This window comes from Centruroides sculpturatus, unplaced genomic scaffold (assembly GCF_000671375.1).
Source record: "Centruroides sculpturatus isolate CEXI.00-Female unplaced genomic scaffold, Cexi_2.0 scaffold724, whole genome shotgun sequence".
NCBI lineage: Eukaryota > Metazoa > Arthropoda > Arachnida > Scorpiones > Buthidae > Centruroides > Centruroides sculpturatus.
In genome coordinates this window covers 156,059-173,507 of record NW_019384937.1, presented here as the reverse complement: position 1 = coordinate 173,507, position 17,449 = coordinate 156,059, and the positions used below count along the sequence as shown (strand labels likewise).

At 32.1% G+C, this 17,449-nt stretch overlaps 1 protein-coding gene and 1 long non-coding RNA gene across 2 annotated transcripts in view; one reads left to right on the top strand and one right to left on the bottom strand.

Moving 5' to 3' along the window:
* Positions 1-17,449, bottom strand: part of LOC111632078 (YTH domain-containing protein 1-like) — a 144,084-nt gene that overhangs the window by 48,175 nt on the left and 78,460 nt on the right. The window contains exon 12 of the mRNA XM_023376433.1: positions 3,325-3,524. Coding sequence (XP_023232201.1) covers positions 3,325-3,524 — 200 coding nt within the window. The remainder of the gene's footprint in view (positions 1-3,324; positions 3,525-17,449) is intronic.
* Positions 2,397-3,293, top strand: LOC111632073. Its single transcript, XR_002757807.1, has 3 exons — positions 2,397-2,423; positions 3,101-3,175; positions 3,236-3,293. It is a non-coding gene; the product is annotated as an uncharacterized LOC111632073 (long non-coding RNA).

Sequence of the window (17,449 nt, the reverse complement as noted above, 5' to 3'; positions counted from 1 at the left end):
AATTGGTTCGATTATAGAACGATTGTAAACGTTCCAGAAAATTGATCAAATTGAAAATAGTTCGTTTGACTGGACGTAAAAATTCTATAATTAGTCTGGAAACGGGGGACCTAATTCTTGCATTCTGTGCTATAAGAGTGTGGGAGATATGGGGTTGAAAGTGGTTGACTTCAAAGATGTGTAACAATGGAAGTGTCAACAATAGAAGTGTTAACAGTGGAAGTGTTGAGTAACAAAGAAAGTGTTAATATAAAGCGGCATGCAAGATTTACAGGCGGTTTTTTTGTGTGTTTGTGGGAAATCAAACATATTTTTAGACTCATGTAAAAATTCTCTAATTAGTCTGGAAACGGGGGACCTAATTCTTGCATTCTGTGAAAACGGGTAAGATTGGCTATAATGTAATTATCTTAATCTTCACTATCGTTACTTTTTGCCAAGCAAAGCAGATCCTTGCAGCTAGATTCTAGATTACTTAGAAAAACAGTCTTTTATATATAAAAAAAACTATATTACATACAAATAAAAACCCAGTGAAGCGGGTCCTTGCAGCTAGTAGATATATAAAAATGATCAGATGATTGAGGTATCTACCTGCTGTGCCAGGGAACCAAGATTAGGGTACTAGTGAACTCAGAAATGCAGAATAATTTGATTTGATTTCATGGAGTAAGACAATCTATCAAGGCAAGTCCCTCCTGGGATAACTTTATGAAAAACTGACCACTATTCAGTTGTTAGACATGTGAATAAACCCCAAAAAACTGCACGTGGCAAGCCTATTGGTTGGACACAAATCAGAGATAAACCACTGCCATTTGGTGATTTTATCTACTCGACCACAAGTGAGCAGATGTATATCAACCTTTCTATATTGGGCCCCGTTCCTCGCTGTCTGGTAAATGTCATTTGTGAACTTGGCCAAACCAACAATGGGTATGAAAAATTCTCCTAAGACTCAAAATGGAAGATTTAAAAATACACAGACATTTACTATTTAGCTGCATAAAGTTTTCAGAATTGTGTTTAAAATCCATACACACAGTTCTGTTTTTCATTATAGTGCTTGAGAGTAATGAATGACTAACTTAAAATGAATTGTATAAAAATAACCTCTGACTCTAAAATACTATTTAAAATGTCTTTGTTTAATGTGCATTATGTACATTTAAGTTAATTAGAATTATCTAAATGACTTGATTATCAAATAATTCTAATGTTTCATATATATATATATATTCTAATGTTTCATATATATATATATATATATGAAATGAATCATGTTCATCATCACATCTGATAACCAAAACATTGATTCTTACAAGTTTTTCACAGATAATGTTGAAACACTTTAAATTAGCTTTAAATAAAAGAAAATTATTTTATCATAATTAAGTTACATTCTTTCTAGACTACAAATTAAGTATTTATACATGACCTTAACAGTCATTTATCACCACAAATCATCATGTAAGCATACTCTTGAAGTCAAAAGCAATGTATATTTGGGCTAAAATATATTAAAGTAACTAGAGAATTTCTCTGTTGTGACATTGCAAAATCATATTAAATTCATAGCTGCTATATAATAACATTCTTGTGTTTTTTTTATAATGGATAATCTGAATATTAGAGTCTATATAATAAAAAGTGAAAAATAAAAAACTAATCATCCATAATTTTTTCTTAATTTACTCAATTATTAAGATAACAAATTTATGATTAATTTAAAATATGATTTGTTGTTCAGTATGAAATGTTTTAATGGAACATTAATCCAAAATTACAACTAAAAACTTGCTAGAGCTTTCAAGTTTGCACTTATTCTCTGACAATTTATTTGAATACATCAAGCTGATGACAAGTGTAAGCCTGAGAACACTAGCAAGTTATTTGGATTTAATTTTGGATTAATGCTAAAAGTATTTATGTTGAGTTTACTTCATTAAGTGGCATTTGTAGTGCATATCTTTTCACAATTTATTGTTATTTATTAATTGCACCTACTCAAATCAAAAGTGAAACTTAGACATGTAATACAGAGGGCAACATGGAAACTTTTGCATTGGCTGAATTATTTAAATATTTTAAAGAAGCTAAAAGAAAAGTAAATTTCCAACTCACCCATTTTGTGGTTGAAATATTCTGGATTAGTTTATAAGCTTACCTTAATAATCTATTCTTCGTTTCAGTTTAGAAATAAGGAAGATAAAGTCAATTAGAACTAGACGTTTTCCAACTGTTAAAAATAATCACTGCCAATTTGTGGCTCTGAATATATAGATCCTGTTCCAAGATGTTCCTTTTACCCAAATGCAATGAGAGAATATAAACAAGACCTACCCGTGCGGATTGAACCGCACTTAAGACCTATAGTCCAGGAACTGGCTTGATCTGTAGAAGTAAATCCTTGGCATCCACAGGTGTGAAGAATATTCAACACAATATAACGACACAGCTCAAACAGTTCTTTTGAGGATTATTACATTAAACTGATGGCACAATCTATTGGCACTTTACTAATGAATATACTGTTCACAAACACTTACCCAGTTCTTTTGGTCACATAAATTAAATTTTATGCTAGAATCAACAATTAGATAAACAGATCGGATCATGATTGTTGATTATTTTAATATTGGATGATAAATCATTCACTAAGAATAAGTTCATTTTCATTTTTTTTAAAATATATTTTTATCACCCAATGCATGCCAGGCCTAATGGGAATAAATAATCCCACCCAAAATAAGCAAAAACACTATTTTTTAATGTCCCTTTTTAAAAATATATCCAGTCTTTTTGAAGAAAGATCGAGAAGAAAGAATTATTTTTACGTCCCTTTGTATTTTTGCTTCTGGCACAAAACACACACACACAAATCCCAGTTGCCTTGACCGGCACATCTTTTGCAGATAGTGAAGCGGTATCTAGTTGTAACCTGTGAACAAAGTATATACATAAGAACTTAAAGAAATAATGCCAAAATAATGTAATCCCCTTTTTTGCCCACTTTTATACATCACCACCTAAAAAAACTTAAATTGAAATCTTAATATCTGCCTAGAAATTGAGCCTAATTCTTTTTTCTTTTTAATAGAGATGCCATGTGGCACTCGCCAGGCGTGCGGTAAAGCAAAATTCTACTTTATGCCGTCAGAGACGTATCTGCAATGTAATTAAATTTTTCTTCAACCACAATGTATTTGTAGACATCTAATCATTTTCTGTTTAGGTGAAGATGAATCTGACGGCTCAGATATAATGAGTCCACAAAATGCTATAAACACCCACTTCTGCTGGAACTGCCAGGAAGATTCTAACCTCAAGGAATCGTGGGGACTGCGCCGAGACGAATGTTCACGGTGTTCTCTGTGACGTTCTCTGTGGCGGATGTCTCTTGTTGTACGTGAGCTGTGACGAACTTTGTTGCGCTTTATCCGGTGTAGTATAGATACTAGATCGATATTTTCGTCGACGGGAAACAAGCGGCATAATTCTTCACCTACTTTCGGTTCGACTTCCTGTTCGAATAAAAAAACCTTCTGTAAAACTAATAAATCACTTAATAATAATAATAAAATTTTAAACATTAAACATAGAATTTGTTATTTATTAAAACTGAAATAACATTAAAAAAATAAATTTTGAATATTTTTTTCATTTACAAACAATAATTAGTAAATTAATTATTATTTTGTATAAAAAAATACCTTATAAAATCATTTTCATAAAAAATAGAAGATCCACTCAATTTTTCATTTACCAAAAATTTCAAATTCATTTTATTATTAATTAATAATTTTGAGAATATAGTACATCTTTACTTTATAATGATTCACTTTTACTACTAGTATATTCTTTTTATTATGACTTTATAAACTGTACAGGGTTCCTACTCAAATTTTTGTTTTAATTTCCATGACTTTCCCTGACCAACTTTGTGCAAATTCCCCAACCCTCACATCCCTTACAGTATGGCACATTGACAAAATAAAACAGCATTTGAATTACTATACACATATGTTTTCTTCTCCAACATTTTAATTAGTTTATTTTAATTATTTTTTCTAATTAACAGTTAAATGTTTTTTATAATTGCCAAATTATTAAAAATAAAATGTATTATTAAAATTCTGTTATTAATCCATAACCACAAAGCTATATGGCTTTGAAAAAAATCAATTATTTTTTATTATTCATTAAAAAATTCTATATAACCCATGTACAAAAGTATATATTTATTAAATTTCTCAATAAATTTCCTGAACTTTATAAATTATTAATAAACTGGAAAATAACCAGAAATTGTTTTGTTATGATATCAAAATTATTAAAATGAAAAATGATAAATAATACCATAATACATTTAAAATATTTATCATTTTGTGTACTTTGTGTAAGTTTTTTGAAAAATTTTATGTAAGCTTGGTAGAAATTTTGAGTCCTGAAAATATTCTGCACTGCTTTTCATAGGTTGTATTGCATCACATTACTTCTAGCTGCCTGAAGATGGCTGCACTTGGTCAAGCATATTGTCAAGGAAACATATTCCCTAACTTTTTGACAATTTTTAACAAATTCCTTGACATTCCATGACTTTTTCTGAAGACTAATGAAAATCCCTGACTTTTCCTGGTTTTCCCTGACTTTCCAGGTGTGTAGAAACCCTGGCTGTACTTAAGTACCATACTTTTCTCATTTACCATCTCTTTATGGCAGGTGTATCAAACTCATTTAAACAACAGGCCATTAATGTGACGGGCAAGATTCACGCGAGCCACATCACATTTACAAATTTTCTTAAAATTATAATTTGAAGTGAGAATGAAAGAATATAGATAGGGCAATTAAAACACATTTGTAGTTCAATGAATTCAACTCAACAATATATAATTCCTATAGTATTGCTTTTATTTAAACATTTATTTTATTTAATGTACATATTTATAAAACTAAAATTAATTGTTTTCACCAAAAACTTGCCAGCACTATCTCCCTTCTCCTATTTTTCCAATATCTGGATTCAAAGACTGAGAACAATCATTATGGCAGATAGATGTTTATCAGTTAATCTTGATCTGCATGCTGTTTTATTTAAATTCAGAGCATTGTGGCCACGGGCTACGAAAAATCACATCAGGGACCGCCAGTTTGACACCCCTGCTTTATGGTACAATATAATTAAAACCATATTTCCAGGAATATGACATCAATTAATGACAGAATTTATGGAAAATATAATGATGTACTTAACAACTTTCCAGGAATTGACTGAATCATAAATGTGTGAATCTACTGTATATACAGTAGAATACTGATTAACTGAATCATTAAATCACAAAATATTCCTCAATTCACTAAAATCAGCCCACAAAAATCACTATTTCTATCCATTCCAGTCTATTCCTAGCCAAAATTGTCAGCATTCTATTTGATTTTACTTTTTATGAAAGATAAAATATTTCCAATGTAAGTAAAAAGTGCAACAGTGAAAAGGAAATAATTAATTTGATGTGATAATTTGGCTTAATTAATCAGTGTATCTTTAACAGTGGCAAAACAGAATGCTAACATTTTTGGTCTGTTAACCTCGTGGAAAATGTTAGTGTTCTTTTAGCTCTGCCACTGTTAAAGATTTAATAATTAATTTGTTAAAAACAGGGCAATCAGAGAAGTAAACTTCCAAAAAGTTTTAATATTATAATACAGAGTACAGTTTGATTAAGAATATTTTTCCTTAAACTATCCAAACATCCTTTGTCATAAATTAATTTGAATAACCAGAGTGCTACTAATTTTAATACTCAATTAATTGGGTCATATGCTAATATTTTAGTTCATTTAAATATCATTATATAACTTCTAAGCATTGAATACAGATATATCAACTTACATTAATGTATAAATGTTTTTTTCGAATAGCAAATATTGTGTAATTTACAAATTGAAAAAAGTGTTTTATAAATTCACTGTTTCAGTTAGTTCAAACAGTAGAATACAGGGCTGTGGAGTCGGTAAAAAACACCCGACTCCAGATAATTTTAGTAGGCCGACTCCGGCAAAATTAAATACAAAGTCATTATATGGGAGCAGAAACGCTCATAGGGAGGTACCCTACTCTGAACTGTGAAAGGAGCCCCGGGCATTTACCCAAATACTTTTATAGTTAGTATTTTTAATATTTAACTTACATTAATATTTATTTGTATAAAAAAATTTATTTTTAACAAATATTTAATAAAAGGAGAAAGGGAGCAATAAAATTCTACATTTACATATTTTTATTCTACAGCATATGCACTTCAATTTTACCCTTGCAGAAAAGTTAGTCCAAATAAAAAGTGTGCGATCTAGTTATTTCAGCCCCTTGTTCAGAAAAGAAAAATATATACTTTGATCACTTAGTCTGGCTCATTCAGAAAAATAGAATATTTATTTAGAGCAGAAATAATAAAAGAACGATTTAAAAATATTCAAGTTTAATTGGGTAAAAATAATTTAACTATTGATACTAAACACAAATACTACAATGAAAACTACATATTTAATAAATTAAATTGCTGCATTTTGTATTTAAAATAAATGAATTATAACAAAATACAAAACATTTTTAAAAATTAATAAGAAAATTTATTTTATATTTTCACTTAAATAAAAAAAACTAAATTACATTTATAATTTTGAATTTTATAAAATGGTTCTAAGAAACAAAATAGCTTCAATTAAATCTTCTTTCATAGATGCCCTTAAATCAGCTTTAATTATTTTCAAAGCTGAAAATAATCTTTCCACACTGACTTGTGTTGGGGGCATTGCTGTGACAGATCTAGCTGCATCGCGAATAATTTCTGGATAAATTGAAATAGCTTCTTCTACGTTCAATTTTGATAAACGGTCATACTTTTCTATTTCAATTAGCCCATTTAAAAAATTTTGTTCAAATTTTATTTTTTCAATTTCTGCCGGGTTAGTTTCTTAATTCGTTAAACGTCTTCGCTTCACTTTGAGACGTTGTAAACTATCCAAATATGCTTCGAAATCAAGCTCTTTTTTTGGAGATGATTCCGAGTTGTCATTACATTCATTATTTTTATTTTCATCTTTTGATTCATAAATGTAAGGTAATGGCAACTTTTTCAAGCAAATAGCAATTTCATGAAGCTTTTCTTTCCCTGAGGCAATTTGATTGTCATTTAGTAAAATTCGATTCATTGGATCAATGTAAATAGCGGCTAACAAGATTTTATTGTCTAACAACTGAATCTCTCTTTTTCTCATTGAAGATAAAATTGCATTAGCAACAATTCCTCCAGTTTTGTTGAGCTGATGCATCAAAGTTTTCCACTGTAAGAAAAAATTTCCAGATGTAAAATCTTCAGCTTGTAACTTTAAGGTGACAGTATAAGGGTATGACAAGACACACTAATTTTTCTGTTTGTTTCCATTGGTTTTCAGTTAATAAAACACTTGGATTGTCAAGGTCTTCAAGGAAGGTTTTCAATTTGAGCAACCGCTTAACCATTAAATAAGTGCTTCCCCAGCGAGTAGATTGATCTAAAATAATTCCTTTTCTAGCACGCCTTCTCAGAATAGCATCTATTTTAGGGGTTCTAGCTACAGTAGCTACAAATCGTTCGCGACTGCATACTGTATTATCAAAACACTTACTAAAACACCTTTTCTTGCAGCCAAAGTTTATAAGAAAAACTTTCTAACGTTTTCGGTCTTGTTAAAAGACCTTTCTCAAAAAAACTAAATCAAATAAAACAAAAAATTGTAAATCAAACGCTTAGTACCGCTAACACGTTTTTCGAATATTTTCGAACTAGCTTATAATCCGTTGCAATATATGACGTCATTGTGAACTAAGCAACGGAAATATAAAAAAGATTACATAAATATCTAAACACAAATACATATAGTAACCATCGCCCAACCTCATTCAAAAATACTTAGCCTAAGATACATAGTAACTACTTCCCTCAATTATTAAGTTTATATTAAGCTAGAGGACCATGCTGCCGATATTTTTGTCGCTTCTCGAAAGTTGACTGCAAGGCCTTTATGCTTTGCCTTACAAATCTGCCAGGCTTCCGCGTAATGCCGGTGTTTCTTGTCGCGGACTATCTGCATTCATCTTGCTTGGTCCCATTCAACCTTGACGTCTTGCTCGTCCGCTAGAACGTAGGTAGCTAGCGCAGTGCACAGTTGTTTTTTTCTTATATTTGCTTGGTGTTCTGCTAACCTGTCTTTGATACATCTTCCTGTTGCCCCTACATACATTAAATTACTACGTCGCCTTGAGTCCGTAACTGGAATTTTATATACCCCGGGGAGTGTTCTTCTATCCACTAAATCCTTATCTGATCGTAATAGTTGGTACGTGGTGAGGGTTCTTTTATATAGGACTCTTTTGTTCTGGGCCTTTCCGATGCGTCGAAAAATATTATTCAGCGAAGCATTATATTCCATCGTTAGAAATCCTTCATTATGAGATAAATTTCTCTTCTTAAGGCACGTTTTACTCTTGTTGATAATAGCTTTAACATTAATCCCATACTTTCTGGCTAAGTTATATATATAATTCAGTTCATCCTTTCTATCTTTTATATTGTTACAGTGCGAATAAGCTCTTGCGACTAATGCTCTGAACGCTGCTAATTTATATGCTGGAGGATCGTGAGAGATCCACGGAATAAATATAGGGTTATAAGATGGCTTTCTGTACACTTTAACAACGTACGAGATTTCACGACTAATTTGTATATGGAGATTTAAGAAATGTATGGTCTTATCATTTTCTTGCTCTAACTCTATCTCCAGGCTGAATCTGTTGTCATTTATATCCTTTATAAAGCTCTGTACGTTGGGTTTAGTGTTCCAGAAAATAAGTACATCGTCTACATATCAAACACATTATCATTTGCGCTTCATACTTCGGCAACACTGCGTTTTCTAGCGTTGCTAGTACCATTTCACATAGTGTACCTGCAAGGGGGCTGCCCATAGCTACCCCTTTTTTCTGTGTGTATATAACACCTTTGAAGCTAAATAACGCCGAGAAGACTGTAAGATGTGCCGAGTCTAATATGTATTTTCTTTTCTTTCCTGGAGACGGGATCCTGCTCAGTAAAAACAAGGCATTAAGATCTGTCAAATCAAGCGATTGGACAGATCTTAATGCCGTGTTTTTAGTGTTTTTTTTAGCATATCTTGCGTTTTATAGAATTTAGCATAATGTATTANTGAATGACTAACTTAAAATGAATTGTATAAAAATAACCTCTGACTCTAAAATACTATTTAAAATGTCTTTGTTTAATGTGCATTATGTACATTTAAGTTAATTAGAATTATCTAAATGACTTGATTATCAAATAATTCTAATGTTTCATATATATATATATATTCTAATGTTTCATATATATATATATATATATTTCATTCGTTATTTTATTTTTTGTATTTAAAATTTTTGTTCTATTTTGTTTGTATTCGAAAAACTTAGCTTGATGATGGCCAATAGATTTGGATGAAAACGTTTGATTTTCATTAAAAGTTTTTCTCAGCAAATTAAGGTGTTGTGTTTTTTGATATTAATTTATTCATCAGCAAAAGATATTAAAATAGCATTAATGTTATAAATTAATTAATATACAAAGTGAGATAGATTTCCCAATATGTTTCAAGCAGAGTTGCTAGTTATTATTTGGTGTGTGAGTATTTTATGTAGAAGTCCTCTAAATAAGACTATTTCTTACAGTCAGGTGTCTTAAGTACACTTGACTTGTCAGGGAGTTTTGCTATCCCTCAATGAGTTGACTATCCATAATAGATCTTTCTTTTGTTGGTGCCAGGACACGAGGATATTGTTGGCAATGAAAATGCTGATTTACTAGTCAAATAGGATTCTTCACATCTCTTTGTAGGGCCCAAACTAGCTTTTGGTATTTCTTATAATAGTGCTTTGGAACTTTAAAGACATTAAAGATTTGACTACCTCCATCATTCTAAGCAGTACAGGTGAAATTCAGGTTTAAAGCAGAGAAAGACTGTTTTGCCTAGCCTGTTCTTTGGACAAACTAAAGATTTTCTGTCTTTTGACAGGAATCACATTTGCTTTTTGGCCATATTTTGGTCACTTTTAGAAACATGTTTGCTCTGTTCCAACCAATTTTGATCACTTTTGTTGAGTGAAACTTTCCTCCTTGGTCTCTTGTCGCTTTTGCATATTGCTTAGGAGAGATTCCTCCACATCTCATTCGTGAGTGAGTAGATCTCTACTCAAGTAAACTTGTTCATCTGGTTTCCACTTTGTTCAACCCTGGTAAAGTCTTAGCTTTCCTTCAGAAGTCTGCTGTCTGTTTTTAGAGATCAGACTTCTGAAGTAATCTCTTGTGGAGTGCTTGATAGAACTTACAGAATGAGGTGCATTTGGTCAACTGGCCCACATTTGCACAATGATAATTAACGGCAAAATAGTCAAGACAGTAAATGCATTAGACTGCTACTTTAAAGGATCCTAGCTTGATCTAAAACCTCAAAAATTGTTGCAGATAAGTCTAAACCAGAGGCATTGAGCCTCAACCTCATTGTCAGGTCAACTCATCGTGAAACTAGTAGAATCCATCACAGGAATAAAAAAAAGGTCTTAATGAAAAAGCAAACGAAAAAAAATTATCATCATCATCAAGTTGAACTATTAAATAATTGTGTATTTTTGTTTAAAAGTTCTCTGAACATCAAACAAATAATTCAATCAAATAAACTAATAACAATATTACAAACCAAAGGCTATACATTCTAATAAACCAGTTCTCAAACTTAAAAGTCCAAAGACCATTTAAACTGAGTCACATACATCAGATGATCTCTGACTCTTTTACTTCTTATATTGTATAAATCACTTCAGGTGCATACCAAAAAAGTTTGTTTATTCACAGTAACTGACACAAAACATTATTTCCTCTAATTAAACAGCATAAAATAACTAGATCAATCCACAGATCCCTAGCACATACACACAGACTGACTTATTCATGGACTATTGGCCCAGACCACAAATGAGAACAAGTGCAATAAACTAACCCATTATTTGAGATTGTATTTGAAATCTATGCTTAATTCAAATGGATTCCTTTACATCATTTAGTGAAAAATGGATCAGAATGTTCTAATGAAAATCCTTTCTTAAATGAGATATAAATGTTACATTTCATTGAATTGCATATAGATAATTTAATTTCCTATTTAAAAAATCACAATTTAAATTTAAGAAAGTTTTTAAAATATGAAAATAATTAATTTATCAGAGAAATTTATTAATTTTTTAATTAAAAATCATTGTTAACCATTTTACAGTATCTTAAATTGACTAAGGATTGATTAAATAAGTTTGCATCAAATCAAACCAATCAGGATTATAACATTATGAAGAATTTCAGTAAAAAAAAAAAAAAAAAACAATTACATGAACAATACATTAAGTAATTTCTGTTAATAGTCCATAAATTATTGAATTTATTTTATTTTAAAAATTCTTAATCCACAACTGTATGCAGCAGGCAATTTTCTGCACTTCCTAACTTTTATGCAGTAATTTTCCATCAAATTGACTTACCAGGTTGTTCAATAAGTTTTGTCGTTCGATGAGAAAAACACGATTTTATGGTTTGAAATACATTTTATTATTCAATATAATCTCCCTGAACTTTAATACACTTGTTCCAGTGATCTTCTAATTTATGGATTCCATCCCTAAAGTGAGATTCTGGAAGACTGTCGAAATACGCATCCATGGCTGCTATTACCTCTTCGTTCGATGAAAATCGTTTCCCACGCATGAATTTTTTTAGATGTGAGAACAGCCAGAAGTCAGAGGGAGCTAAATCTGGCGAATAGGGAGGATGTTGCAACAATTCGTATTTTAATTTACTGATTTTCGCAATGGTTTTTTGAGCTGTGTGAGAGGGGGCGTTGTCTTGATGAAAAATGATTTTTTTCTTTTTTAAACCAGGTCTTTTCTCACGAATTTTTACATCTAGCTGGTCCAAAAGGTTACAATAATAATCTGAGTTTATTGTTTTACCAGTTTGGAGGTAATCCACAAACAAAATTCCTTTTGCATCCCAAAAAACTGATGCTAACACCTTCTTGGCCGATTTCTGGACCCTAACACGCTTCGGAGCCGAAGTACCGGGTTCACACCACTCTTTAGCCTCTTGTTTTGATTCAGGATCATGGTGGTAGACCCATGTCTCATCCATAGTGATGAAACGACGCACAAAATCCTTTTTATCCTTTCTAAAACGCTCCAAATGTTGCTGAGAAAGTTGCATTCGAATGTGTTTTTGTTCCATAGTTAACGAATGCGGCACCCATTGTGCACACAGCTTTCTGTAACCCAAAACTTCGGCCAAAATATTGCTCACACTGCCTAACGAAATCCCTAGGGCTTCTACTAAATCTCTCTCGGTTAATCGACGATCTTCCAAAACCATATGCTGTATTTTTGCTACGATTTCTGGTGTTGATGCACTTTTTGGACGCCCTTCACGTGGATCGTCTTCAAGACTCGTACGACCACGTTTAAATTCAGCAACCCATCTTTCTACTGTTCTGATTGAAGGTGAAGAGTCCTTATACACTTTTAACAATCGTTCATGAATTTGTTTTGGTGCTACACCTTCCAAAAATAAGAATTTTATCACTGCAAGATATTCGATTTTTTCCATCGTAAAAAAATACAATGACACGTCGACTTTGAACAGCTGCAAATATACGAGTTGACGGATCTACTTGAAACTTGACACGTGTTTATGAAATAGTAGTACTATTTATAGAGTAATAAAGTGACGCTCCTAATAGCGCCACCTCTTATTGAACGACAAAACTTATAGCATGTAGCATAAATATATCCTGGAAGCACAGCTTCCAGGATATATTTATGCTACATGCTATCCATATGACTTTATAAAAATACTTTTTCCCACTTATCACAGGCCCTCAAAAAACTGCTGTGGAAATTTGCTGCCTTATGCCTGTTTTCATGTACAATTTTTTCCCACATAATTGCATGCATAAGGCAGCAATTTTCTACTCTGATGTCATCTTTCAATGCCATCAATCATGGAAGCTCCTCAGATTGAAGTCATGACATGATGGTCTGCAAGTCATTACAACCTTGAATGCTTGTCTCCATAAGATAGCCTAAAATGCTATGACCTTCAACAATTTAAAATTTTGTGCCCAAAAAATACGGAAAAACATTTTCTGGCCCTTCCGAGAAACACCTCAGACTCCCCATTATTCATTTCTAGCCAAATTTGTTTCACATTAGTTCATACCATTGCAAAGTTGAGGAAGCTTCCTATGGGAGAAAGATTAAGTGCACTATTCTGTAAACAAAGCAATACTTCATAAATTAAACAACACCCAACCTTGAAATTTGGCACATGTAGAGAAGACACATCATAGGATTCTTCAGAATCATTAAATTTAAGGAACAGTAATTAAATACAGTGTAACTACATGTGAAAAATTGATGGAAAATCGCTGCCTTTCGCATACAGCCGTGCTAAACAAAAACCAAACATCATTATAGGTAAATAAATGCTGTCAATTTGACAGCAAACTGCTTTTTATATTAATTTTGTTAAAGCATCAACATCCATGCCTGAGTTTTACTTCAGAAATAAATTTTTATATTTGTTAGTTTTTGATACTGACCAATAGAAAACACTTTCTGATTTGTAGGAGTACATTTAAGTAAATTTAAATAAAGCATTCAGTTTAGAATATGATATAATTAATCAACAAAAAAATTTTATCTATAATATATAAAATGATTGTAAAGTTACAAGAATCCAAACCAGAGTTGAATCTGGACTCTATAAAATGGTAGGCTGCACAGAGCCCTTTAATGTCTTTGGCCGTTTGACTGAAAAACTTGATTCTAAAAAAATCAGGTAAAAAATTTTCTCATACTCCAAATTAAATCTTTTATTTAAAAAGCTGTGAAAAATATATTATCTTACTATTATTAAAAATATATTATCTTACTACTTAATGGCCATACTTTTCAGTTCATTCCTAATATAAATTATTTTTATTACCTACAATGGTTCTCTGCAAACTTTTACACTACACAACTGCTCATTAACCATGAAAAGTTTGCAAGCTACTTATGCAGATTTATGAATAGGGAATCTTGCCTATGCCCGGTATGTCACATTGAAGATGGTGCCCTACATTACATTTACGATTGTGTAGCTCTGGAACAAGAAAGACTGGAACTTATTCTCCTGCTCCAGGAACGAAATATTATCTGGCCTTGTGTTCCTTCTGACTTTTTAAAGAGCGAAGATGTCTATCAAGCATTCAATAGACTAGCAAAGAGGTTCTATTGTTTTTCATGTATCACCATATAGAATTGAGGACTTGCTCTTTAGTGTTACGTCACCCAAACTTCTTACTTTGTTTTCATACTTTCACTATATATGTTTGTAATTTCATCCTTAATTTCATTTTTATATAAAATACTTATTCTAATTTGTTTTAAAATATTTTTTTAATTATCTATATACAGAATAATCATCAACATTCCACTTAAAACATTATATTTTGTTTCTGTTTTATTTATGAAAATACTTATTTTAATGTAAATAAATAATCTCATCAATACACACTGTAAAATATACAACTTACTTCGACTCAAAACCAAAACAGTGCTTATTTCAAAAATACTTTTACTAACATTTTTGAACTTAGTTCTTCTTCAGGTGAATATAAGAAACGGGCAGAATCGAGGTTATTTGAACTTATCTGTTTCATACGAATTCTGAAACGCCATGTTCTAAGGAAACCCGTGCATTGATCGTCTTAAACTTGTGCATGCTCTGTAGATAGAAGGATCACTTTTGGCTTCTCATGTATCATAAATAAGAGTTTGCCATGCTATTGATAAAGATAGTGCATCCTTATTGTTTATACATTTATCTTCTCTTGCTGTTTTATAGATATATATCACTTCCATCCAGCCACAGTGGTGTGGTTACTGTGTGGTGTAAATTATCTTTGCCTCTTCAAATAATACTTGCATGTCAGGGTCTGTGGCATATTGTACTAATGCTATAGTATGTCTTTTATGTTCTTTGATCCTCACCTCCAACGATCTTTTTGTGGATCCCACATATACTAAGTCTTTATCCCACCTATGATCTTTTATAGGGATCCTGTATACTCCTGCTAATTTGTTGTGATGTGGAGTATCTTTTGCATTATTTAGATTCTGAATAGAGTGGGACATCTAAATATTAAGGAGGCTTTCTTTCTCTTGGCGATTTCTTTATAGAGTTTCTCTAAGTATGGATTGTAAGTAATCAGGATTCTGTCTTTCTGAATGTTATTTTGCTGCTCTTGTAGTTCTGTTTGTTCTGTTCTTCGGGAATGAAGCATTTTTTCGACCCTAGTGGCTATCCTGCTATTACATCCGTGTTTTTTGGCAATATTGTTAATGGTGTTGATCTCTAGCAAGTGCCTGCGTTGTTGATGAGTGGGTGTATGCTCTTTTCACCAAGCTATTAAATGCTGCTATCTTGTGTTGTACCGCTATCTAAATGCTGTGGATTCAAAAGAATTAAGAACAAAAATATCAAAAGCCCGTAGATGGATCAAGGCAAACGAAATCACTCTAATTAGAGCGGATAAAGCTAAAACCATGGTAATTATGAAGCAGCAGACGTACGAGAAATTGCTAGTGGAGTACATCAATCTCACTCGTAAGACTGTGATAAATTAACTATCCTTTCGTTGACATATGTTAGCAGATTAGGGTCCTGTTCGTAAAGATCATCCTCCATTTTTATAAGCTTTCAATGTGAGAGCTTATAAAAATGTCACTCAATTATCAATCTCACTCAATGTGAGAAAAGCAGCAATAACATAGTTGAAAAACTACATGCTAGAATAAAGAGATTCTCTAACAGCAAGTTATCAAAGAGGTTAGATATTAATAACATTGTTTTACACTCTCCCGACACGCCCAAATTATTTGGGTTTGCTAAAACACACAAAGAAGGCAAACAGATTCGTCCTGTAGTAGATAAGATTCATGCTCCTACACGCGAACTAGAAGAGAGAATGCATAATATAATAGCACCATATTTGGAAGAATACCAGTTCAATATAATCAATAGTGTTGACCTCATAGCTCTACTCAAGCAGATTAATACCCTCCACAGTAACTCACTGAGCTAGATTTTAATCCTTGTACCCTTCTTTACTCCTTCCACAAGCCTTCTGTGCATTAAGAGATTTGCTAATAAATATAACAGGGGACAGTAACTACCATCAAGATATACTAGAGTTAGCACATTTATTGTGCTACAATTCTTTCTTTCAATTCGAAAAAAATGTATATCAACAAAAAAGAGGGGTACCAATGGGGAGCCCTGTAGCAGGAGATTTATGTGAACTGGTAATTAGACTCCTAGAACAGAAAGTACTGCCTGACCTACTCCACAATATTATTATATACAAGAGGTATGTAGATGATATACTCATACTTTGGAAATCTAAACTGGACATGACGTCAGTCATAGCGGCATTTAATAACAACTCGTACGGATTAACTCTGGGTCTCGAAAAGGAGAGTGACAAACAAGTTCATTTTCTAGATGTGAACATCGTAGTTAAAGGAATGTCTATCATCACAGAGGTATACAGAAAACCATAGGCAGATCAATTGTATTTCCCTGTGCATTCATGTGACCCATGGCAGTATAAGATAGCGGCATTTAATAGCTTGGTGAAAAGAGCATACATCCACTCATTAACAATGCAGGCACTTGCTACAGAGATCAACACCATTAACAATATTGCCAAAAAAACACGGATGTAATAGCAGGATAGCCACTAGGGTCGAAAAAATGCTTCATTCCCGAAGAATAGAACAAACAGAACTACAAGGGCAGCAAAATAACATTCAGAAAGACAGAATCCTGATTACTTACAATCCGTACTTAGAGAAACTCTATAAAGAAATCGCCAAGAGAAAGCAAGCCTCCTTAATATTTAGATGTCCCACTCTATTCAGAATGCTAAATAATGCAAAAGATACTCCACATCACAACAAATTAGCAGGAGTATATAGGATCCCTATAAAAGATCATAGGTGGGATAAAGACTTAGTATATGTGGGATCCACAAAAAGATTGTTGGAGGTAGATGAGGATCAAAGAACTTAAAGCAGACATCCTACATAAAAGACATACTACAGCATTAGCACAATATGCCACGGACCCTGATATACAAGCATTATTTGAGGAAGCAAAAATAATTTACACCACATAGCAACTACACCATTTGCACTGGATGGAAGCAATATATACCTATAAAACAGCAAGAGAAGATAAGTGTATAAACAATAAGGATGAACTATCCTTAT